The following is a 26,543-nucleotide window of genomic DNA, read 5'->3' as shown; positions in this document are numbered from 1 at the left end:
CATTCCACAGAGGACAAAGAGGTGGTTTTCAGTGGTCCTGTGAGTTCTTCGTTAAATCCAACCCTTGGCTTGCTCTAGCTTTCAGCTTCTCCATGGAAGAATCCCAAGCTTTTAAACTCCTCCTCCCTTAGGACCGCAATTTTTTTTTTTTTTTTTTGAGATTGAGTCTCACTGTGTCACCCAGGTTGGAGTGCAATGGCATGATCTCAGCTCACTTTGACCTCTACCTCCTGGGTTCAAGAGATACTCTTGCCTCAACATTTCAAGTAGCTGTTACTACAAGCACATACCACTAGGCCTGGCTTTTTTTTTTTTTTCTTTTTTTTTTTTTTTTTTTTTGAGACGGGATGGAGTCTCGCGCTGTGTCACCCAGGCTGGAGTGCAGTGGCACGATCTCAGCTCACTGCAAGCTCCGCCTCCCAGGTTCACGCCATTCTCCTGCCTCAGCCTCCGAGTAACTGGGACTACAGGCGCCCGCCACCATGCCCGGCTAGTTTTTTGTATTTTTAGTAGAGACGGGGTTTCACCATGTTAGCCAGGATGGTCTTGATCTTCTGACCTCGTGATCCACCCGCCTCGGCCTCCCAAAGTGCTGGGATTACAGGCTTGAGCCACCGCGCCCGGCTATTTTTTTTTTTTTTTTTTTTTTTTGGTATGTTTAGTAGACAGGGAATTTCACCCTGTTAGCCAGGATGGTCTCGACCTCCTGACCTTGTGATATGCCTGCCTCGGCCTCCCAAAGTGCTGGGGTTACATGCATGAGCCACTGTGCTTAGCCTGGACATCTTTCAACTTGCCTGTTTCTAGGGTCTGATGTGACACAATAGGCATTTTGTGATTCTGCTAACTCCCTCCCTCTCTTCAAAACAAAAACTTAAACTCACAGCTATCCTCAGATAAGCACACTTTAGTGAATGATTCTATAACTTGGGATTGAATCTGTGACACCTTTTTTGACTGTAGATATGAGCATAGCCACAGACATAGGATAAAATAACAGTTTTAATTTGATGCTTTTTCTCCTTCCCAAGCCAACACAGTGTTGCATACAAAAAATTTCCCTGGACTCAGTTTCTTCAGAGAGAAGAGAGTTGAAGGTGTACATTCAGCCTTTTCTTTTCCATTTTGCAATTCTTCACATGATGTTCTCTCTAGTCTTCCCCTATGAGACACGTTGTGGGTATCAGACAACTGGAGTCAGTTAGAAATAAAGTACATGAATGGGGCTTACTGTGACCGTAACAGTAATCTTACTGGTGTCTTTGCATTCCAGCCAGCAGAAGTGCACCATCAGAGAAACTAGGCAACAACATCATTCTGCAGCAACCAACCATGGTTGATGGGTCTGCCAGGCTCAAATCCCTGGCCAACTGCCAAATCCCAACCTGGTTTTCTCTGCAAAACTTCTAAGGTTGTGACAAAGAGGCAGCTTGGTGATTATCCACAGAAGGGGCATGTGACCCCATCCAATCCCAGCTGCCATTCTGTTGACCATCCTTGCCCTTTGTGCTCCACCCATCCCCAGGCTAAAAAGCAGAGATAATTTAGTGGTTAAGGATGAAGTTTCTGGCCCTACCCGGATCCAGTGGGCAAGTAGCTTATATAATAAGCCTTAGTACCTCTGGAAGGAAGATCAATTCTGATATATCTAATGGAAATCACTGGGTGTTGAAATCTCTAGAGCATATGACTTTATTGAGAAACAAAGAGTCCCAGTCTCAGCTCCAGCCCATCCACTGTTCAACAGCAAATATTGAGGGAGCTGATTGTTAGTCCCAGGCCCTATTGTTGGAGACAGAAATCTCATGCAAAGACCTTACAGTAACTATCACAGTCAAAATTACAGGCATGCCATTCTCTGTTCCACAACAGAATCTAAGTGGACCCAGTTTCAAGTCCAACCTGTCCAATTTCAATTTCCAAAATGGAATCATTAGTAATAAGGAACGAACTAGCCAAAAAAAGAAAAAAATAAAGCCCAGGAACTGATAGATTCAGGATGAATTCTACCTGAGTTACAAAGAGCTGCATCATATTCCATTTTGTGGGTGATCCTATTTTGTTCAACAGGTTCTGTATGTATGCTTATACACACACACACACACAAACTTATGTTTCATGTTCTTTCAAAAAGCTGCCTTGGATATGCCAAGCCGGCCTTTGGTATCATCTGAAGGCTCAGCGGGAAGGACTCACTCCTTTGCTTGCATTGCATTGTTGCCAGCAGCCTTGTCCACCATGGCAGTTTTTCAGTGGTTTCTCACAGTTCTGGAGAACCTGCAATTATGTTTATTTATATGGCTTACAATATATTCATTAGCATTTATCTCTAAACTTGAGCCTGAGCACAATGGCTTGAGTCGGTAATTTCAATACTTTGGGAGGCAGATGTTGGAGGATCATCTGAGCCCAGAAGTCTGAGATTACAGTGAGGTATGATTCAGCCTGATGACAGAGCAAGACCCTGCCTCTAAGTAAATAAATAATAAAAATACACTGATAGTAATATTTTTGTTTTACAGTTTGGAAACACAAATTTCTTTGGTCAAATATATGAATATTTGATAGTCACTAACACAGCACATTTGCATGTGCATGGGAACCAATGCAGGAAAGCAGTGGGATTGGATGCTCTTTCCCCTTAATGCCTGAACAAGTAAATACTGTGATGATAAGGGGTGAGTTTGGACCAAGAAGGCTTTCTGCCAGAGCCATCAACACTGTGGAAATAAAAACTTCCACAAGTTAAGAAACAAACCAGTCTTTACTGGTAATAGTAACTGTAAAGTGTTTTGCAGATTTGATTTCATTTTTAATTTAGTGTAGATTAGGCAGCATAACACAGACTACCCTGCCCCTAGTAGTATGCAATTTGATGGCAAATGTCAATTAGATTTGGTTGTTGAAAACTACAAGAATCTTAGTTAACACCGTTACATGAATAATTTTGACAATATACACCAGCTTATTTTAAACTTTCAGTTAGATGACCACAGACCTAAATATTATTTTAAACATAGTTCAAAAATTCATGTGGATAATGGGCAAAATGACAAGTTTTTATCTTTATTCATTTCTTGTTGGTTTTATACCTTTTATTCTGTCCTTTATCCCTTCTTTCTTCCCTCCTTCTCTCCCTCCTTTGTCCCTTCCCTCACTCCCTCCCTCCCCTCCCTCCTTCCCTCCCTCCCTTCCTTCCTCCTTCCCTCCCTATCTTTTTCTCTCTTTGATTTTTTTTTTTTTTTAAGACAGAATTCTGCTCTGTTGCCTAGGCTGGAGTGCAGTGGCATGATCTCAGCTCACTACAACCTCCCCATCCTGGGTTCAAGCAATTGTCCAGTTACACTGTCCTGAGCAGCTGCAACCACAGGCATATGACACTAATCCTAACTCTGTGTGTGTGTGTGTGTGTGTGTGTGTGTGTGTGTGTGTGTGTGTGTGTGTGTGTGTGTGTGTGTGTGTGTTTAGTAGAGACCAGGTTTCACAATATTTGCTGAGGCTGGTCTCAAACTCCTGTCCTCAGGTGATCCACCCACCTCAGACTCTCAAAATACTGCGATTCCAGGCATAAGCCATAATGCCTACCCAGTTTCATGCATTTCTCTCTTCAGTGCTCTCTCCTGTTTTATATTTTATTATTATTTTTTTATTTCTGAGATGGAGTCTCACTCTGGTGCCCAGGCTGGAGTACAGTGATGTAATGGCAGTACCATGCAAACTCCATCCCAGGGCTTCAGTGGATTCTCCTGCATAAGCTTCCTGAGTAGCCGGGACAACATCCATGGGCCACCAAGCCCAACTAGCTTTGGTATGTTAGACATGGAATCTTGCCATGTTGGCCAGGCTTGCCTCAAACTCCTGACTTGAATAGCCTGTCAAGTTGCTGGGAGTGCAAGTGTGAGCCTCTGTGCCCTGCCTCATATCTGTTTTAAAGCTCTGTTGTTTAGCAATATTGTCTTCCTGGAATGGTTTATGTTTACAAAACAACTCTAGCTCTATTATTTATCCCCTTCAGATAAAGTATGGTAACACACAAAACATACATACACATACACAGACACAATCAGTCATCAAAAAATCAGTGTAGGCCAGGACCTAAAACAAAAGATGAGTTGTGCAGTTGCCTAGAATTAAATCAGACCAGAGTTGACCCATACACAGCCAAGAGATGTGAACAGAGGCTTTCAAAAATCTCCATCAGATACATGTTAGATTATTCTCCATCCATAGCAAGGGCACATTAAAGATCTCTTATGTTTAGAAGAGCCTTGATGGTTTGACTTTTCCAGCGTATTAACATTCATGACATTGGCATTTAAAGCTCTCCGCAATTACTAAAATCAGCAGACAACTCAGTTTTTCTAGGAGTCTAAAGTGCTTTTCCAAATTATCTAAAACTTAGTGGCTTATAACAATAATTACAATTTACTAACTCTCAGTCTCTGCAGTCTTCCACAGTCTCTCAGCCAAATGATTGGGTTCAGTGGCACTCAGGAGGATGCAATCTAGTGATGGCTCAGGGTAGGGACATTGGCAGGTGTCTTCTTTTCTCCCTGCTGCCATGGCTAGAATGACTAAAATAGCAGGGGCTGAACTGCTGAGATCCTTGGGCATCTCCTTCTGTTTTTATGAGTCTTTCCATGGGATGTCCCATCTGCATAGTGTTATCAAGGCGTAAGACTTTATGATGTACTGGTCCAGAGCTCCTGAAGGGTTTGTCCCCATGAGAGCAGGAGACTTACTTAGAGCTGTGTCACCTTTTCTAACCTAGGCCAGAGGTGGCCTAGTATCCAGAAAATGATTGCACTGTTTTCTATTCATTAGAAGCAAGTACTATGTTCAGTTACATCAGGAATATTTTCAAATGGGTTTAAGAAGAATTGCGAAGTTTGTTTTAGATCACTATAGTGGCCATGCCTAATAATTACTTACTTTTGTAAGTGCTGGATGGGCTTTGCCCAACATAATAGCAGATACAGACTTTTAAGCTTGAAACCTGTATGGCATAGCTCTGGACATTTGGTTATATGTTGAAATACCTCTAAGCAAAAATTGATTTTGAAATAGAGCTATAAATAAATAAAATAAATGAGAAAAACTCATAAATATCTGGATGAAATGCTTATAAAGAGGTCAGACTTAAAAATGTCATGAGGTCTAATGTGCCACTATTTTACTGTTTTTATGGATATTACTTGGACAGGAGGACAAAGACTCAGGGGTCTGCTGGTCAATCTCTGCACTTTGAAACAGTGGCTGGGGCAACAGGAGTAACATTTCTAGCCAACACCATGTGATGAGGATGAGCAGTCCATCAGGGTCAAAAAGGGTGTGAACATAATGTGACCTGGAGGAAAAGTACACCTGGTAGGGCGACTAGGATCCAGGTCTCCGGCACACATTGAAATCCCCCATGCCCAGCTGTGGCAGAGTGAATCCCTCAGCTTGTGCTGGGTTTCCAGGTGTATTTGGGAAGCAGCTCCCTGGGCTGGGAAGGATCCCCTCATTCCCTTGCCATGAGGGAGGGTGAGGCTTGTGGCCTCCACTCTGTCTATTTCAGCTCTTTACCTTTCCATTATCCTGCTGCTGGGTAAGGCAGCAGGATCCCAGAATGTAGAAGGGCCCTGGGTTGTTGACAGTTCCTGTGGATGGCCATGTAAACTCAGCCAATAGAGGATATTTTGACTTTTATTACTAGGTTGAAGGACATATGTGATGTCCTGGATCATCTTCTTGTACAAAGGCCGCAAAAGATTACAACATTCACCCAAATTTTACAAAGTCTTTGGGTTATACAGACAGAGTCAAAGCAGGGCTCAGCACACAGATGAAATTGTAAGTCTTGTATGCACACCCATCTGACAGTAATGACTGTCATCATCTCACATGGATGAAGCCAACTGTCACACATGAAAGAAAACAGAATATGTGTGGTATTGTAAATCACATCGTTGGAATTTTCCAACAGTGTAATTGTGATATAACTCTTTGTCCAACACCTGTGTAATTTAACTCTCCAGACTTCTCCCAGACATATATGGGATTCTGGTATCTACGTAGGCCAATCTCGAGGTAATGTGACCCTCCTGCCTGGGCCTTTCTCTCAGTAAGGATTGTGACAAATCACTGGATCTAGCACCCAGGTGCTGTCACATTTTTGCCTGCCCAGTGCCTACTAAAATTAGTGAAAAATATTTCTGTGTCCACCTCATAGGTGATGTAACTCTCCTCTCAGGAATGGGCCCTGCACAAAAAAAGGATAGTGATGTATTTCAAGGACAGGCACACAGGTGAGTGTACTTTTTTTGCCAGAGCTACCCCAAAGGAGGGCATCTACCTAGGATATGTGGCTTTCCTGCTTGGGCCATGCCAACCTGGAGAGTGACATATTTCTAGGCCAGGCACACAGGTGACGGCACTCTTTTGCCAGAGCTATGCTCCATAGAGGACATTGTGACATATCTCTGGGTATATCAACCAGGTTAAGTGACTCCCTCCTTGGGCCCTACCAACATGGAGCATTGTGGCATAAGCAAAGAACCTCCACCTAGGTGATGTAACTCTCTTGCCTGGATGCTGTCCTAAGAGAGCCTTGTGACATATCTCAGGAACCAGCACCCAGGTGATGTAACTCTTCTGCCTAGTTTCAGTGCACATGTTACGTTGCGACATATCCTTAGGGAAAGCATATAGATGATATGACTCCTCGTCTGCCTGAGCCCTGCCTACTGGGGATATTGGGACATATCTCCGAACCTAGGACCTAAGTGTTGTGACTCTCTTTTTCTGCCTGGCATTTACGATAGCAAAAATTTGGTACAGTGCTGACCCTAGCGCTCAGGATATGTGACTCTCCTCTTTTTTTCTGAACCATGCCTGCAAAATGAATTGTGACCTATTACAGAGCCCAGCACCCAGATGATGTTAATCTTTTGCCTGGGTTTTGTATAAAGAGGAAATTATGGGCTGGGCACGGTGACTCACACCTGTAATCCAAGCACTTTGGGAGGCCGAGACGGGTGGATCACGAGGTCAGGAGATCGAGACCATCCTGGCTAACATGGTGAAACCCCATCTCTACTAAAAATACAAAAAAATCACCCGGACATGGTGGCAGGCGCCTGTAGGCTGAGGCAGGAGAATAGCATGAACTCGGGAGATGGAGCTTGCAGTTAGCCGAGATCACGCCACTGCACTCCAGCCTGGGTGACAGAGTGAGACTCCATCTCAAAAAAAAAAAAAAGGATATTATGGCACATTGCATATTACTGAGCCTAGCACCCTTACGATGTGAGTCTCTTACCCATACTAGAGACACTGAAGTTATATTAACATATCTTGGGCCCATTATGTAGGTGTTTTGACTCATATACCTTGGGTGGGTTTTTGCCACATATGGGATGGTGTAATAACGCTGGGTCCAGCACCCAGTTAATGTGACCATATACCTGCTTATATTTCTGTCCCCTGCCTAGAAAAGGCATTGTGACATACTGCTTGGCCCAGCACCTAATTGATGTTTCCCTTCTGCCTACATTTGCCCACAAGTGGGATTGCGACACAATAAAAATGGGAGACTTTAACACCCCAGTCAACATTAGACAGATCAACGAGACAGAAAGTTAACAGAATATCCAGGAATTGAACTAAACTCTTCACCAAGCAGACCTAATAGACATCTACAGAACTCTCCACCCCAAATCAGCAGAATATACACTCCTCTCAGCAGTACATCACACTTATTCCAAAATTGACCACACAGTTGGAATTCAGTAAAGCACTCCTCAGCAAATGTAAAAGAACAGAAATTATAACAAACTGTCTCTCAGATCATAGTGCAATCAAACTAGAACTCAGGATTAAGAAACTTAATCAAGCTCTTTCCCTTCGGCACACCACTGAAGATCCTGGTGTCGCCATGGGCCGCTGCCCCACCCATTGTTGCCAGTATTGTAAGAACAAGCTGAACCCAAAGTCTGGCTTCTGCCCAGGTGTTCCTGATGCTAAGATTCGCATCTTCGACCTGGGGCAGAAGAAGGCAAAAGTGGATGAGTTTCCGCTCTGTGGCTACATGGTGTCAGATAAATATGAGCAGCTATCCTCTGAAGCCCTGGAGGCTGCCCGAATTTGTGCCAATAAGTACATGGTAAAAAGTTGTGGCAAGGATGGCTTCCATATCCGGGTGCTGCTCCACCCCTTCTATGTCACCCACATCAACAAGATGTTGATGACCCCTTCCACGTCATCAACAAGATGTTGATGATCCCTTCCACGTCATCCACATCAACAAGATGTGCTGGCACTGACAGGCTCCAAACAGGCATGCGAGGTGCTTTTGGAGAGCCCCAGGGCACTGTGGCCAGGGTTCACATTGGCCAAGTTATCATGTTCATCCGCACCAAGCTGCAGAACAAGGAGCATGTGATTGAGGCTCTGCGCAGGGCCAAGTTCAAGTTTCCTGGCCCCCAGAAGATCCACATCTCAAAGAAGTGGGGCTTCACCAAGTTCAATGCTGATGAATTTGAAGACATGGTGGCTGAAAAGCAGCTCATCGCAGATGGCTGTGGGGTCAAGTGCATCCCCAGTCATGGTTCTCTGGACAAATGGTGGGCCCTACACTCATGAGGGCTTCCAATATGCTGCCCCCCTCTTAATACTCACCAATAAATTCTACTTCCTCTCCACCAAAACAAACAAACAAACAAAAAACTCAATCAAAACCACTCACCTGAACTACATGGAAACTGAACAACCTGTTCTCGAATGACTACTGGGTACATAACAAAATGAAGGCAGAAATAAAGATGTTCTTTGAAACTAATGAGAACAAAGATACAACATACCAGAATCTCTGGAACATATTTAAAGCCATATGTAGACGGAAATTTATAGCACTAAATGACCACAAGAGAAAGCAGAAAAGATCTAAAACTGACACCCTAACATCACCATTAAAAGAACTAGAGAAGCAAGGGCAAACACATTCAAAAGCTAGCAGAAGGCAAGAAATAACTAAGATCAGAGCAGAGCTGAAGGAGATAGAGACACAAAAAAACCTTCAAAAAATCAATGAATCCAGGAGCTGATTTTTGAAAAGATCAACAAAATTGATAGACCGCTAGCAAGACTAATAAAGAGGAAAAGAGAGAAGAACCAAATAAATGCAATAAAAAATGATAAAGGGGATATCACCACCAACCCCATAAAAATACAAACTACTATCAGAGTATACTATAAACACCTCTACTCAAATAAGCTAGAAAACTTTGAAGAGATGGATAAATTCCTGGACACATACACTCTCCCAAGACTAAACGAAGAGGAAGTTGAATCCCTGAATAGACCAATAGCAGGCTCTGAAATTGAGGCCATAATTAATATCCTACCAACCAAAAAAAGTATAGGACCGGACAGATTCACAGCCAAATTCTACCAGAGGTACAAGGAGGAGCTGGTACCATTCCTTCTGAAACTATTTCAATCAATAGAAAAAGAGGGAATCCTCACTAACTCATTTTATGAGGCCAACATCATCCTGATACCAAAGCCTGGCAGAGACACAACAAAAAAGAGAATTTAGACCAATATTCCTGATGAACACTGATGCAAAAATCCTCAATGAAATACTGGCAAACTAAATCCAGCAGCACATCAAAAAGCTTATCCACCATGATCAAGTGGGCTTCATCCCTGGGATGCAAGGCTGGTTCAACATACACAAATCAATAAACGTAATCTAGCACATAAACAGAACCAAAGACAAAAACCACATGATTATCTTAATAGATGCAGAAAAGGCCTTTGACAAAATTCAACAGCGTTCATGATAAAAATTCTCAATAAATTCGGTATTGATAGAACATATCTCAAAATCATAAGAGCTATTTATGACAAACCCACAACCAATATCATACTGAATGGGCAAAAACTGGAAGCATTCCCTTTGAAAACTGGCACAAGACAGAGATGCCCTCTCTCACCACTCCTATTCAACATAGTGTCGGAATTTCTGGCCAGTGCTATCAGGCATGAGAAAGAAATAAAGGGTGTTCAATTAGGAAAAGAGGAAGTCAATTTGTCCCTGTTTGCAGATGACATGATTGTATATTTAGAAACCCCCATTGTCTCAGTGCAAAATCTCCTTAAGCTGATAAGCAACTTCAGCAAAGTCTCAGGATACAAAATCAATGTACAAAAATCACAAGCATTCTTATACACCAATAACACACAAACAGAGAGCCAAATCATGAATGAACTTCCATTCACAATTGTGGGCCACAGGTGACATGGTGACTCATTTCTGGATCCAACTCAGAGGCATAATAATGGTCATATCCCTGAAGTCAGTCTATACAAGAGCTGTCAGCCTATACAGGATCTGTTGACTGTCATGTGTGGCTTTAAGGCAATATAAGATCCTGACTTCATATAAGCATTAGGCCTCAGAGAAGTTTGCATCTGTCATGCATGTTTTATAATGTTCTTAAATGCTGTAGAGAGTGTAATACAACGACCAGCACATACATGAGTTTGTGACTCTCATATACACAACTAGCTAACAGTTAATGGTGTCAACCTTAAAGATAAGAAGGTTGCATAGTAATAGGCCTAATTCCTGAACCCAGCCTAGGGAAGAGATATTGAATATCATACCTAGGTTTAGGGCAGTATGTAAGATTTTGAATCCATACGAGCATGTAGGATTCAGAGTGGTTTAAACCATCATGCGTGCTGTAAACAGCTTTCAAGTGCTATATGTGTCATGCAATGGCCCAGGAAATATGTAAGATTGTGACTCTCATATACACATGCAGCTCACAGTTCATGGTGTTACCCTCAAAGACAAAAAAATTTGGCATATTACTAGACCTAGTATCCAGGTATTGAGACTTTAGGGCTTAAATTCCTTCCAGTGGGTGCATTGTGACACATCATTGGGTTAGAATTATAATAATGTGACACTTCTGCCTGGACCCTGCAAACAGAGGATATTATCATATATCTCTGGGTCTATAGGCTAGATGATTTTTCTCTTCTGCCTGTGTCCTGCTCCCCAAAGACACTGTAAAATATCAGTAGACCTAACGTCTAGGTAATGACTCTTATCTCCTGCCTGGGTCCTGCTCACCAACAAATTGTGACATACTGCTGATTGCAAAACCTAGGTGATGACTCTCCTTAATATTCTAGACTCTACCAAGAAAGGGGATTATTACCTACTGCGGATCCCAGCACCTAGGTGGAGAAATTCTTCTCTTTTTCTTCCTGTATAAGCTTCACGAAGGATTATAACACTCAGGTATATCATAAAAAGACTTAATGGTACAAAGAGTGTTATAACAGACACCAAAAACCAGGAGACAAAGTAACCTTTTTTTTTTTTTTTTTTTTCTGGCACACCTAGCTGACAGGATTGTCATTCTCCTACAAGAACAGAGCCTAGGAATGAGGTACTAAATCTTACACACAAAAGTTTGAAATAATTAGTCTAATACATAGATATGATTCACAAGTGGTTTGGTAGCATTTCAATCATGTTTCAGCACATCTGTGTTGCTGTGACTCCCCAACTGGAACACAGTCTTCAAGTGGGATTGGGCATCTTATAGAAGGATCTTGCCCATTGTTGAGATTGTTACTCCTCTACTTTGACTTAACTCGTGGAAAAAATTGACTCACATACATGAAACCAGGACTCATGTGAGATGTGAAACTTACTTCCAAAACTTTCTGAGTGTGTGATTCTGACAGGAAACTATGCCCAGAACATGAACATTTTGACTCTCTTTTCTAGGCCCAGACCACAGATAATATTGTACCCTGTGGAAACAAACACATTAGCAATATGTATCTTTCTTTGTTCTGCCTACAAATGGCACTTTTATGTATCACTGGGACTATCACTCAAGTGATGTGAATTATCTGCCTAAAAACTGCCTACACATAGAATTATATCTTCTCTCTAGGTCCATCACTTAAGTAATGTGACTCTCTTCTACAGCCATGGCCCTGCACTTATAGGGCATTGTGGCACATAACTGGGCTCTACATCCAGAGTATACTATTCTCTTTTTGGGGGTTCTGTCAACAAAAAGCATTGTAACATATCACTTGGCCCAAGACCTACATGCGGTTTCTTTGTTTTTGCCTGGGCCATGAACACAAGCAGATTGTGACATATTACTGGGTCCAGCAACAATGTGAGTTCACTCTCCAGCCTTGGTACTGCACAGCAGATATTGTGACATATATCTGTGACACATACCAAGGTGAAGTGAGTCTCCTGTCTTGCCAAAGTCCTGACCACAGAGGGGGTTTTGATATGTTACTGAAAGCAGCATCCAAGTGATGTGACCCTTCAGCGTGGTTCCTGACCACATTTCCCTAGACCGGCACCCACATAGATAATGTGACTTTCTTGCCTTCTCTCTGATCACAAGTGATAATGTGCCATATATCTGAGATGATAAGAAAAGCCTAATAGCTCATATGCCTGGAGCCAGGGTATGTGAAGGATAGTGAGTCTTATTCTTAAGCGTTTCCATCAGTGAAATTGTGACGTACACATTTGCCCAGCTCCTGAGTGATTTAATAATTCTGCCACGGCATAGCCAACAAATGAGATTTTGACAAGTATCTGGGTCAAGCACCTTGGTGATTTGAGAGTGCTATCTTAGCAGTGTTTTCAGAAGGTGTTGTTATATATTTCTGTACCCATCACCTAGGTTACATGTCTCTTGTCTCTTGTCGGTACCCTGCTTCTTTTAGTATCCATAGCATTTATAAACACTGCATTCAAAAGATATTACTCTCTGGCCCTGGACCCTGTCAACAGGGGGCATTGTGGCATATTTTTGGGCTCATCTTTTAGGTAATATGATGGTCCTCTTCTGCCTGGACATTGTACAGAAGGGACATTGTGCCACAGAGCTGGACCTAGCACACAAGAATTGTGACATTACTGACAGGACCATGCCCACAAAGAGATTATTGGAATATTTCTGTCCCTGCATTTAGGTGATGTGACTGTTGTGCCTGCTTTGTAACCACAGAGGGAATTGTAACATATACCTAGGCACAGATCACAGGAATGATGTCTCTTATATGTAGAATCAGCCAATAGAGGATATTCTGACTCTTATAACTAGGTTTAGGGACATGTGTGATGTCCTGAATCACCTTCTTATACAAAGGTCATAAAAGATTACAACATTCAAACGTACTTTACACAGTCTTTGGCTTATACAGACAGAGGCAAAGCAGAGCCCAGCACACGGATGAAATTATGAGTCTTGTATGCACACCCAGCTGGCAGTAAGGACTGTCATCATCTCACATGGTTGAATTCAAATGTCACACATGAAAACAGAATATATATGGTGTTGTAAATCTCAACTTTGGAATTTTCTGGCAGTGTGGTTGTGATAGAAATCTTTGGCAAATACCTATGTAATCTGACTCTCCAGACTTGTTCCAGCCCATATATGGAATTGTGATATCTAACTAGGCCAACCTCAAGGTAATGTGACTCTCCTGCCTGGGTCCCACTCTCAGTAAGAATTGTGACTTATCACTGGATCTGGCATCCAGGTGATCTTACATTCTTGCCTGTGCCATGCCCACTGAAATTATTGTGACATATTTCTGTGTCCACCATAGGTAACGTAACACTCCTCTCTGAAATGGACCCGGCACAAAGAAAAGATAGTGACATATTGCAAGGCCAGGCATACAGCTGAGGGTAATCTTTTGCTGGGGACATTCCCAACGGTAGGCATTGTGATATATATCTGGGCTTATCAGCTCAGTTATGTGGCTCTCCATCTTGGGCCCTGCCAACAAATTAGGTAGAGATGGTATGCTATTTCATGCAGTTAAGGCAAAATGTTAACAGCAAGTTTTGTAACATATCATTTGGCTCGGCACCCAGTTGATGTTCCTTCTCTTTAACCTCACCCTGACCACAGGGGAGGTTGTGACATATTGCTAAACCCAGAGCCAAGTGGAGGTCACTTTCATATTTTGGTCCTCCACATAGCGACCACTGTAACATATATCTATGTCAATTGCCTAGCAAAGTTAGTCTCCTCTCCTTCCTTAGCACAGCCCACAGGGGGAACTTTGACATATCACTAAAACCAGCATCCAGGTGATATGATTCTTCTTCCAGGGTCCTGGAAGGACAAGAAGGACTGTGACATCTCACTGAACCAGCACCCTACCAGGTGTCGTGGTCTTCTTGTTGCTCTGTGCCCACAGGTGATATTGGGCTATAATTTTCAGACTAGATAAGAGGACTAATCATGACTGTTACACCTGGAGCCAGGACATATGCAAGATGGTGACTTCCACTTTATTCACCAGTATTATTGTGACATATACTTTTACCAAGCTCTTAAGTGATAACATGATTCTGCCTAGGTGTAACCCACAATTAAGGTTTGGACATATACCTCAGCTAAGCATCTTTGTGATTTAACTCTCCTGTCTTAACAATACCCCAGGAAGGATTGTAACATGTCTCTGGACCTATCATCTTGGTTACTTGACTCTCCTCTCCTGCCTGGATCCTGCTTCCACTGGGAATTATAGCATTTCTAAGCACGGTATCCAAGTAATATGACGCTCTTGTCTGGACCTCTAAACAGAACACATTGTGACAGATCTCTAGGCCTATTATTTAGGTGATCTGACTCTCCTCATATGCCTGGACACTGCCCACAAGGGGCATTGTGCCATACAGTTGGGTGTAGCCCCAAAGTTATGCAATTTTTCTGCCAGGAATTTGCCTAAAAGGAGAATATTAAAACATGTTTTGCCTCAGCATTTAGGTTTGTGACTGTTTTGCCTGCTTCGTTACCAAAGAGTAAATGTACCTAGGCACAACTCACAGGCCTGATAATGATTCTTATATGTGGATCCCAAGAATAGAAGTTATTGTGACTCTCATAATTTGTTTTAGAAATACGAGTGACTAAATCTCTTTCTAGTAAATAGGTCACAGAAGATTATAGCAGCCTTAGTTATTTCTAAAGCCCTTGGATTGTACAGAGAATGTCATAACAGAACCCAGCAGAAGAGTCAAATTTTGACTCTCTTGTGCTCACCCAGCAGACAGTAAGAACTGTCAATGTCGCTACTCAGGAGACTGAGACAGGAGAATGGCGTAAACCTGGGAGGCGGAGCTTGCAGTGAGCTGAGATCCGGCCACTGTACTCCAATCTGGGCGGCAGAGCGAGACTCCGTCTCAAAAAAAAAAAAAAAAAAAAAAAAAAAAAAAAAAAAAAGAACTGTCAATGTCACATATATATGAAGTCAACTGTCACAAATGAGAACAAGACACGTGTGACATAGTAAATCTCATCCCAGGAATTTTCTGCCAGTGTAATTGTGATATCAGTCTTTGCCCATCATCTGTGACATTTGACTCTACAAACTAGTTCCAGCCCACATATGTTATTATGATATCTACCTGGGCTAGCCTCTAGCTAATGTGACTCTCCTGTCAGGGCCCTGCTCTCAAAATCTACTGCAACATATCACTAGATCATGCACTTAGGTAATGTTACATTTTTGTCTGAGCCATGCCCACAGAAATCATTGTGACATATTACTGTGTCAACCACTTAGGTGATGTAACTCTCCTCTGTAGAATGAGCCCTGCATACAGTGGGGGATAGTGACTTATGGCTGGGCAGAGCATGCAGGTGATGATACTCTTTTGCTGGGGCCATGTACTAAAGAGAGCATTGTGATAAATCTCTTGGCCTATATCCTAGGTGCTGCTGCTCTTATGCTTGGGTCTGGCTTGCCTGGATAGTGACATATTGCTAGGCTAGGCACACAGGTAATGGTACTCTGTCACCAATGCCATAACTCAAAGAAGACATTGTGTCATGTCTCTGATCATATCACTTAGGTGGTATGAGTTCCTACTCAGGTCCTGCCCTCATGTAACATTGTGGCATAAGGGTAGAAGGGTACAACCTGCACATATTTTTTGTATCTCTCTTGCCTGGGACCTGTCCTAAGTGAGCCTTGTGACATTTCTCAAGACCCAGCATCAAGGTGATGTAAATCTTCTGCCTGGTTTCATGTCACATGTTAGATTGTGTTATATACCTAGGGAAGCACCTATGTGATATGACTCTTTTAACCTACCTGAGCCCTGCCCACTTGGGACATTGGGCCATATATATGAGCACGTGTCTTAAATGATGTGACCCTTTTCTTCTGCCTGAGTTTACAATGGGGTGATGTGACATATTGCTAAGCCCAATACTTACATAACATGACTCTTCTTTTTTTTTCCCCGAACCATGCCTATGAAATTTTGATGTATCGCAGGGCTCAGCACTCAGATGATGTCCCTCTTCTGCCTGGGTCCTGCATAAAGAGAGAAATATGGCATATTTCTTGGCCCCACACCTTGATGATATAACACTCCAGACTGTGCCAGAGCAACAGAAAGTACTTCACCTATCTTGGGCTCATTTTGTAGGCGTTCATCATTTGTCTGGAATTTTTTTCCACATTTAGGTTTGTGTCACATTGCTGGGTTCAGCACCCAGTTAATGTAACCCTTATTTCTAGACCCTGCCTAAAGATGGCATTGTGATATGTTGCTTAGCACAACATCTAAGTTGTGCTACCCTCATGCCATATTTTTTTCCTACAAATGGGATTATGAAATTTACATTGATTCAATGCAGAGGCATGATAACAAAACTTAAATTGGGATTCCACCAATTGTAGATATTTTGCCTCTCATCTTTCCACTTAGGGCAATAAGTAAAGTTATGAGTTGCATATTTGTACATAGCTCATAGAAGATTACTGTACTAACCCATATTTTATAAACTTTTTGGGTAATACACAGAGTTTTATAACAGGGACCAGAAAAAGTTAAGATCATGACTGTTTATTACACTACAGGTGAGATGTTAACTCATTTCTGGACTAAGATAACAGGTATAATAATGTGTTATCTTAGGCTCCTGTCTAAACCTAGACTTTAAGAGAGATGTTGACTATCATAACTGGGTTTTAAGCAATATGTAAGATTGTGAGTCAATACAAGCGGGTAGGCCTCAGAGTGGTTTTCAACTTTCACACATGTTGCATAAAGCCTTCTCATGTTATAGAGTGTGTCATACTATAAGCCAGAACACACATGATATTAGGACCTTTATATACACACCAGGCTAACAGTTAAAGATGTCATCTTAACAGATGAGGAGATTGTGTCATATCACTAGGTCTAGTACCCCTAGGTATTCAGATTTTTTGGCTTAAATCCTTTACCATAGTTGTGTTGCGAACTATCTCTGGGTCAGAATCATAATAATATTACTCTTCTGCTTGGACCCATCCAACAGGGGATTTTATCACATAAGTCTCGGTCTATCGGCTAGGTGTTGTGTCTCTCCTCAGTGCCTTGCTCACATGGGACCCTGTGACATATTGCTAGATATAACTAGCAATGTGTAGTTATATTGCTAGGTAGAAGAGGATGTGACACTCCTCTTCTGCCTGGATTCTGCCAACTGAAGAAAAGGTGACATACCACAGAGTGCAAAACCTATGTGATGTGACTTTCCCCTTTTTTCTGGACTCTGAGAAGAGAGAATCATAACATATTCCTAAGCCGAGCCCCTAGAAGTTGTGGCTATCCACTATTTTTTCAACCCTTATACAGAGGGCATGGTGACATATTATTTGAGATTGAACACAGGTGATATGACACTACTGACTAGGTCCTGCCTACAGGGGAGATTAAGATATATTTTTGGCTCAGCACCCAGATTATGTAAATCTTCTGTCTTGTCTCTATCCAAAGGTGAAATTGTGACATAAATTCTAGGAATGAAGACATAGCAGCAAATGTCAGAGTTAAATTACATCAATATTTGTTTTGAAAAAAATATTAATTTTTTTATTTCTATTTATTTATTTGTTTTTTATTATTACTATTGTTTTTTGAGTTGGAGTGTCACCCTGTTGATAGGCAGGAGTGAATTGTCATGATGTCAATTCACTATAATCTATGCCTCCCAGGTTTAAGAGATTCTCCTGCCTCAGTCTCCTGAGTACCTGAGACTAAAGGTGCATACCACTGTGCCCAGCTAATTTTTTTGTATTTTTAGTAGAGACAGAGTTTCACCTTGTTGGCCAGTATGATCTCAATCTCTTGACCTCATGATCTGACCACCTCTGCCACCCAAAGTGCTAGGATTACAGGCATGAGCCATTGCACATGGCACAATTTCTTTCAACATAAAAAAGTAGGTTTCTTTTTGAGGAAAGTGATCAACATTCCTGAATAGAGGCAGCTAGACTGTGTAGTTCTCAAAGAGAGAATGCAAGGTGTCACATGTTAGATTGTGTTATATATTGCCTTCAACTGAAACATACAGGTGCTTATATTGGGACTAATCACAGAAACAACTTAACTTAAGGAGAATACAGTAGACCAAAGCAGGAAAATGGGCCACCTGGCAACAACATGGAGCCAAGGGATCTTCCCCACCCAGTAAAGCAGTGAGTGCATGTTTGACCCTAGGAACGCATGATTATCCCACAGATCTCTGCCACCCTCAGGTAAGGAGATACCCTCATGAACCCACTTCACCATGGCTTTCAGTTTAACACACAGAGTTGCATGGAGTTTCAGCAGAGCAGCCACTCAGGCCTGTGCAGAGATTCAAGAGCCTTAGATACTCTGGTTTTCCAGCCTACCCAAAGAAATTAGCCGCAACTCCAGCAAAGCAGGAGAGTATACACCCGTACATACCCATAGAAAAGAGGTAGAATCCAGGGGACTGAGAAGTGATGGTCTGTAGGACCCACTTCCACAGTGCCTCAAAGGGTAAGATCTACAGGCTTAGATTTCCAGCCAACCATTGGTAACATCACTACTCCACTGTAAGATGGAGCTACTGGAAAGATGAGTGGGCCACCATCTTTGCTGCTTTGGAATCTTAACCATTCCAATCTTTATGCTTTGAGAAGTCCAAGCTGATGGGTGGCAGAAAGGATGTCTTAGCACAGTACAGGTGTTCTAAATAGACATGGCCAGACTGCCTGTTAAAGCAGGTTCCCAGTCTCATTTCTCCTCACTGGAAAGTAATTCCCAACAGAATGTCCAGCTACCACCAGTGTTCTTTGGTCATTAGCTTGTTGATCTACTCAGCATTATAACACAGTCCCACATGTGGAGAAAAAGAAGCCAATAGATGTGAGCCGAAACACCCCCATAATGTGCCCAAGTGATGTCAAAATACCTTCTATGACTCTGGCACAGTCCTGAGAGTAACATTATCAGGGTGCGTGGCCCAGCAAAATGCCATTTTTCTCTATATTCAGGACCGAGGTAAGAGAGTAACATTTTCTGAGTGCTTGGTCCTGAAATAGGTCCAAATTCCTGTTTGTGGGCATGGTTTGGGAGAGAAAGGAGGGTCAAATAACCTGAGTCCTGGTCTCAGCAATATGTCACAGTCCCACCATTGTAAAGACCAGGCAGAAGAAGAGAGTCACTTCACTTAAGTCATGGGTTCAGAGATGTATTCCAGTGTCCCCAGTAGGCGGGGCTCAGGTAGAAAAGGAAAGTCATAAGACCTAGGTGCTTCCCTAGTTATATGTCACAATCTAACATGTGGGCAGAAACCAGGCAGAAGAGCCACATCACGTGTATACAGCATCAACTAATATGTCTACCACGCCCAATGTACACAGGTTTAAAGAAAACAAACAAACAACAACAAAAAAAGAGAATCACACCATCTGGGTGCTGAGCTCAGTAATATTTAATAATTCCCATTCTTGGCAGAGTCAAGGACCAAAAGGAGAGTCATGTCCCTAACTCTTGCACTCAGTCGTATATCACAATTTCTTCAGTGGGTAGGATCCAGGAAGGAGAGGTGAGTCACATTACCTAGATGCTAAATCTAGTGATATGTCACAGTTTCCCTGTGGACAGGGCACTGGTAGGAGAGGCATATCACCTAGCCAATTGGCACAAAGATATGCCAAAATATTTCCTGTTTGCAGGACCCAGGCTGAGGTATCACATTATCATGATTCTGACCCAGTGATATGTAACAATTATCTTAGAGAAAGAAATTTAAATCAAAAAGTCTCAGCACCATGGTACTAGGCCAAGGGATATGATGAAATCTCTTCATCTTTAAAGGTGACATCATTAATAGTTAGCTAGTTGTGTATATAAGAGTTACAATCTCATGTGTGTGCTCTCCATTATTTGACAGTCTCAACAACATCTGAGAACTTTATACAACATGTACAAGAGTTGAACAGCTGTCTGAGGCCCAAAAGCTTGTATAAACTCATGATCTTATATACTGCCCTAAACCCAGGTATGAAAGTCAATATCTCTCCTATAGGATGGTTTCAGGGATGAGACCATTATTATGCCTATGAACTGGGTCCAGAAAAGAGTTACCATCCCACCTGTGGCCAGATTCACTTATGAAAGTCCCAGTTCTAACTTGGTGCTCTATTCACTTATTAGACTCAGGAACTCAACAATGGGCTTTAAAATGTAGGATGGTAACAACTTTTACTATCACTAAGTGTGTAGTCGTGAGTCACAATCTTAACTCTTTGTTGGACGTTGTTAAGAAATTCTCTGCACCACCCAAGAAGTTTTTATGATATGAGTTAGTGTTGTAAACTTCTGTGAGCTTTCTACAAATATGCAATGAAGGACCTTACCTATTGATCTTAACTTAGTGTTGACAGGCAAAATATCTCCTATTGGATGAATCCCAATATAAACGTGATAATCATGCCTTTGAACTAAAGCAAGGTGTATGTCATAATCCCATTTTTGGTCAAATTCTAGGCAGAAGTTAAACATCACTGTTGGGTTTCAATCAGGCTGGTACAAAATATAGTCAAGATAGTTATAGAGATTGACACAAATCTTCTAGGAAGGCCAAGAATTTTACATCACTTTTGTAATAGATATGGTTGAAGGCAACCTGATCTTAACATTTAGTTAAACAAATTAAAGTAGTAATAAAGGAAGGTGAAGTAGTTTACCCAGCTAGCGTGTTTATTCATGTGATCTTAAGACTAAACTTTGGTGTACTGTTGATGATTAAGTGCTTTCTAATCAGGAAGTTCACAATGTGTATTACCCTATAATGGCGTTGCCTCCAGCTTTTGTTAATTAATCTTATTGAATAAGTGCAAGTATCATTAGCTGATTGAGACCACATAGCAGCTGTTTACAGGACTCAGTAGGGTGTCTGTAAGCCACTTGAACACACACTAAGCTGGACCGGAAAAGCAGAATATCTGTGTGTCAGTGTACTGTATTCATTTATCACTGCATCAGGGTCTGTGGGCAGACCCCCACAGCGGGTGCCCCTGTGTGAAGGGCACTGCCGCAAATCCTTTAGGTGCTTTGAGAAGCAGTATGTCACAATGCTTTCTCTAGGGATTTCTTGACATGATGCCCTCTTTAGGGGCCTTTTCTAGGTGCCTTTCCTGGGTGCCTAGGAAAGAGGGTAACATTAACTGGGTGCCAGAGCCAGCAATACAATACAACCACACATGGAAAACTCAAGCAAAGTGGTAAGAGCCAAAACACCTACTTAATGGGCCAAAGATATGTCAAAATACCTTCTATGGCTCTGGGACAGGCAGAAAAGTCATATCATTCAGTTGCTGGACTAAGCAATATGCCATAATTCTCTCTTTATACACAACCTAGGCAAAAGGGTAACATCATCTGAGTGCTGGGCCCTGAAATACTGCAAAAGTCCTGTTCGTGGGCATTATTCAGCAACAAGATGAGAGTCACATTGCCTCATTGCTGGTCTCATAAATATATCATAATATTCCCACTGTAATAGCTCAGACAGAAGAGAGTCACATAAATTAGGTCGTGGGCTCAGAGACAAGGCCCAATGTGACCAGTGGGCAGGGCTCAGGCAGAAAATGAGAGTCATCTTACCTAGGTGCTTCTTTAGGTATATGTCATAATTTAATATGTGGACAGAAACCAGGATTAAGAGCTATATCATCTGGTTCTGGGTCCTGATATATTCACAAGTTCCCTTTAGAAAGGAACCCAGACAAGAGAGTTACATCACCTAGGTGCAGATTCCACCTTTATGTCACAATGCTCTATGTGAGCAGGGTCAAACAGGAAGTACGTCACCTAGGTGACAGGCACAGAGATATGTCACAAAGCCTTCCTTAAAGCGTGGCCGTGGCAAAGAGTATCATCACCTTTGTGCCTGACCTAGCAATATGTCACACTTTAAGTGGGCAGGCTGCAAGCAGAAGAGCCATATCACCTACATCATAGGCCTTGTGATATGTTAAAATGCCCTCTTTTAGATACGACTCTGACAAAAGAATATCATCACCTGTGTACCTGGCCCAGAAATATGTCACTAGTTTGCCCTGTGTGCAGCGCCCATTCCAAAGAGTAGAGTTAAGTCTTCTAACTGATGAACACAGTGATATGTCACAGTGATGTCAGTGGGCATGGTGCAAGCAAGAATGTAACATCACCTGGGTGCTAGACTAGTGATATGACAATTCTTACCGAGAGAAGGGTCCAAATAGGAAAGTCACATCACTTTAAAGTTGGGCCAGGTAGATATCAAAATCCCATAAGTAGACTGGAACCAGTCTGAAGAGTGAAATTACACAGGTGTTTGGCAGTGATTTATATCAGAGTCACAATGGAATAAAATTATAGGCATCATATTTACAATACTACACCTGTACTGTTCGCATGTATGACAGTTGCCTTCATTCATCTGTGATGGTGAAAGTTCTTACTGTCAGCTGGGTGTGCACATGAGATGCACAGTTTCCTCTCTGTTAAGCCCTGTTATGACACTCTCCATAAAACTCAAGTGTATTATAAAATATGTGTAAGTGTGGTAATCTGTAAAATTTTTGTCAAAAGGAGACCCTGGACATCATTAATATACCTCAAAATAGTTATGAAAGTCAAAATTTCAGCTATTGTCTGGGTCCATATATAAAAGTCATTATCATGTCTGTTAGCTTTGCCTACCAGGAGGGGAGGAGAGTCATACCACCTAAATAATGTGCCCAAAAGTATGTCACAATGATTCCTCTTGAAAGGACCCAGGCGACATAGTCATATCATGTGGATTAAGTGCTTCAAAATGCTACCCTCTTCACTGGAAGCAGGGTTCACGTAGGAGAAAAGAGTCACATAACTTAAATGATGTGTGAAAAACATGTTACAATCTCTTCTGAGTACACCTTTAAGACAAAAGAGCCAAATCACCAACGTTCTTTGCCCAGGTATATGTCAAAATGTCATCTGTGGGCTTTAACTAGGCAGATTTACTAAATCAGTCAAGAGCTGAGCAAAGGTAAATGTCACAATAACACCTGTGAAAGGCTGTTTCCTGTTATGACACTCTATGTACCACTCTGCCTTCATATGATATGCCTGAGTGTCATAATTTTCAGTAAATTTTATCCAATAAGGTGACCCATTACTTTATTTATGGTCGTAAGACTGGTTATGAGAGTCAAAATATATCTTATTTCTGTGTCCAGGTATGATTGTTATATTTCTGCATGTGAGCTGAAGGCAGGTACATGTCACAATTTCACCTATGGGCAGAAACAAAGCAAGAGAGTCTTATCACCTGGATTCTGAGCTCAGGATACATTATAATTTTCTTTGAGGCTGGGCCAAGTCAGAAGAGGCACATTTCCTGGGTACAGTCTCAAGTAATATGATGCCATGTCCACTGCAGACATAGTTGAACACAACGAGGACAGTCAAAGCACTTAGGTGCTGAGCTCAGCAATATGTAATAACTCCCTCTTTTGGCAGACTCAAGAATATGGAGGAGAGTTGCATTAGCTACATTTTGCACTCAGCAGTATGTCATAATTCCTTTAGTGGTCATGACCTAGGCAGAAGAGAAGAATCCCATTTCTTAGGTGCTACATCCAGTGATTTCCAGTGTCCCTTGGGGGCAAAGCACAGGCCAAATAGACAAATCACCTAGCTGATAGGCTGAGAGATATGTGATAATATTCTGTGCTGGCAGACCCCAGGCAGAAGAGTCACATTATTAAGATTCTGACCCATGGATCTGTCACAATTCACATATATAAAACAATTTAAGCAAAACTTTTAACACCTCTTAACTAGACCCAGTAATATGACACAATCTTCTCATCTTTGAGGGTGTCATCTTTGTTAGCTTGGTGTGTATACATGTCACGATGTCACATGTATGGGGGGCCATTGTATTGTCATACAATGGCCTGTACACAATTTGAGGGCTTTATATGACATGCAGAAGAGCTGCAAACTATTCTCAAACTGATACGCTCATATGGACTCACAATTTTAATATATTGTCTTAAACCCAGGTATGACAGTCAACATCTCTCATTTAGCCTGAGTCCTGAAATAAGAACCAATTGTATGCCTGTGAGTTGTGTCCAAAAATGAGTCACAATCGCACCTATGGCCAGATCCACATATGAGAATCACAAATCCATCCTTGTAGTGTTTTCACTAGTTGGGTTTTCACTAGTTAGTACCTCAATACTGGGCTTTGTAACATGAGATGCTGCCAACTTTTACTTTAACCTGGGTATGTAATTGAGAGTCACAATCTTAACTTTTTGCTAGGACTTTTTATAAAAGTCTGTACCACTCAAGGAGTTTACACAATATGAATTAGTGTTGTAAACTTCTGTGAGCTTTGTACAAAAACATATTTTACCTATTGCCCTAAGCCTAGCAATGAGAGGCAAAATATCTTCTATTGGCTGATTCCCTATATAATTTTAACTATTGTGCCTGTAAGGTGAAGCAAAATATATGTCATTATTCCCATTTGTGACCCGAAAATTAAGAAAATGAGTAACATCACTTAACAGATGTGACAAGCAACATGTCACGATGCTCTCTCTAGGCAGAATCTAGGAAGGAGGGTGACATTAACTAAGGCTGGACCTGGCAATATAACACAATCCCACATGTGAAAAAACAGCCAACGGATGAGAACCAAACAGCTACAGAACGGACTGAAAATACGTCAAAATATATTCTGTGGCTCTGACATATTCAGGACAAAAGCATCATCAGGGTGCTGGGTCCACTAGTACACAATAATTCCCTCTTTATTCAGGACTCTAGCATGGTTTAGAAAAAATAGCAGTCATATGACATAAATGCTGGATTCAGTAATATGCACAATTTCACTATTTTAAAGGCCCAGTCAGGGAAAGAGAGTCATATCACTTAGGTCATGGGCTCAGAGATATGTCCCGATGCCCCTGGAAGGCATGACTCAGGAAGAAAAGGAGAGTCATATGGCCAAGGTGCTCCTTTAGGTATACCTCACAATCTGACACATGGGTAGAAACCAGGGAGAAGAGCCACATGACCTCAGTGTTAAGTCCATAGACATGTTGTGAGGCTCTGTTAGGAAAGAACCAAGGTGAAGGAGTTACGTTACCTTGGTGCAGGTTTAACTTTCTGGTCACAGTGCTCTATTTGGGTGAGGTCCAAGCATTGAGTCACATCACCTAGGTGACAGGCTCAGAGATAGGTCACTTTGCGCTTCTTGACACATAGTCCAGACAAATGAGCAGCATCCTGCTTGCCTGGCCTAGTAATATGTCACTCCTTCCCTCATGTTCAGAATCCATACCAGAGAGGAGAGGTACATCACCTAAGTGGTGGACACAGCAATATGTCACAATGATTTCTGTGGACATGACCCAGGCAAGAATGTAACATCACCTGGGTTTTAGATTCTGTGATACTTTACAATCCTTACTGAGAGAAGGGCCCAGGCAGGAGAGTCACATCATCTAGAGACTGGCCCAGGTAGCAATCACAATCCCATATATGGGCTGGAACTAGTCTGGAGAGTCAAATCACACAGATGCTTGGCAAAGATTTAGTTCACATTTACAGTGGCAGAATATTCCAAAGATGAGATTTACAATACCACACATGTACTGTTTTCATGAGTGACAGTTGGCTTCATAAATGTGAGACATGGCAGTCCTTACTGTCAGCTAGGTGTGCATGAGACTTACAATTTTACCATTCTGCTGGGTTCTGTTATGCCCTTTTTGCACAAGCCTTGGGCTTTACAAAAATCTGAGGCTGTTATAATCTTCTGCAAACTTTTTACCAGAAAGAAACCTAAGACACCACTCATGTTTCTAAAATAAGTTACAAGAGTCAAAATTACTTTTATTTGAGGGGTCTACATATGAGAGTCATTATGATGCCTGTGAGCTGTGCCTAGGTATGTGTCAAAATTTCCACTGTGGTAATGAAACAGCCATGACAGACACATAACCTAAATGCTGAGGCAGAAATGTTCCAATATTCTCTTTGTAGGCAAGCTCCTGGCAGAAAAGTCACAAAACTTTAAGGCTACACCCAGTTGTATGGCACAATGACCCTTGTGGACAGTGTCCAGGCATACAAGGAGAGTCATAGGCCCAGAGATATGTCACAAAGACTCCTGTTCAAA

General features: G+C 41.9%; 1 protein-coding gene and 2 long non-coding RNA genes across 4 annotated transcripts; 2 read left to right on the top strand and 1 right to left on the bottom strand.

The window, feature by feature from the left end:
• Positions 1-1,005: 1,005 nt before the first annotated feature.
• Positions 1,006-22,115, bottom strand: LOC139360950 (uncharacterized). Its single transcript, XR_011618512.1, has 4 exons — positions 21,983-22,115; positions 16,287-16,386; positions 15,108-15,246; positions 1,006-1,162 (listed from the first exon to the last, which is right to left on the bottom strand). It is a non-coding gene; the product is annotated as an uncharacterized lncRNA (long non-coding RNA).
• Positions 7,919-8,663, top strand: LOC139360948 (large ribosomal subunit protein uL16-like). Of its 2 annotated transcripts, none has more exons than XM_071089422.1 (2): positions 7,919-8,241; positions 8,292-8,663. In XM_071089422.1, exons 1-2 carry the CDS (start codon positions 7,919-7,921, stop codon positions 8,623-8,625), a joined length of 657 nt encoding a protein of 218 aa, XP_070945523.1. In that variant the 3' UTR covers positions 8,626-8,663. The 2 variants fall into 2 exon arrangements, with proteins under 2 accessions (XP_070945523.1, XP_070945524.1); XM_071089423.1 differs by having other exon boundaries at positions 8,321-8,516.
• On the top strand, positions 19,306-26,543 carry LOC139360951 (uncharacterized). The gene is made up of 3 exons (XR_011618513.1): positions 19,306-19,372; positions 20,268-20,375; positions 26,408-26,543. It is a non-coding gene; the product is annotated as an uncharacterized lncRNA (long non-coding RNA).

This window comes from Macaca nemestrina, chromosome Y, assembly GCF_043159975.1.
Source record: "Macaca nemestrina isolate mMacNem1 chromosome Y, mMacNem.hap1, whole genome shotgun sequence".
NCBI classification, from domain to species: domain Eukaryota; kingdom Metazoa; phylum Chordata; class Mammalia; order Primates; family Cercopithecidae; genus Macaca; species Macaca nemestrina.
This window is presented reverse-complemented; position numbering and strand designations above follow the sequence as displayed.

What these genes read in the sequence shown, in the direction of transcription:
- LOC139360948 (XM_071089422.1), top strand. Translation starts at nt 7,919, where the DNA reads ATGGGCCGCTGCCCCACCCATTGTTGCCAGTATTGTAAGAACAAGCTG. An exon ending in ATGTTGATGACCCCTTCCAC is followed by an intron (nt 8,242 to 8,291) that starts GTCATCAACAAG and finishes CACATCAACAAG; the next exon opens with ATGTGCTGGCACTGACAGGC.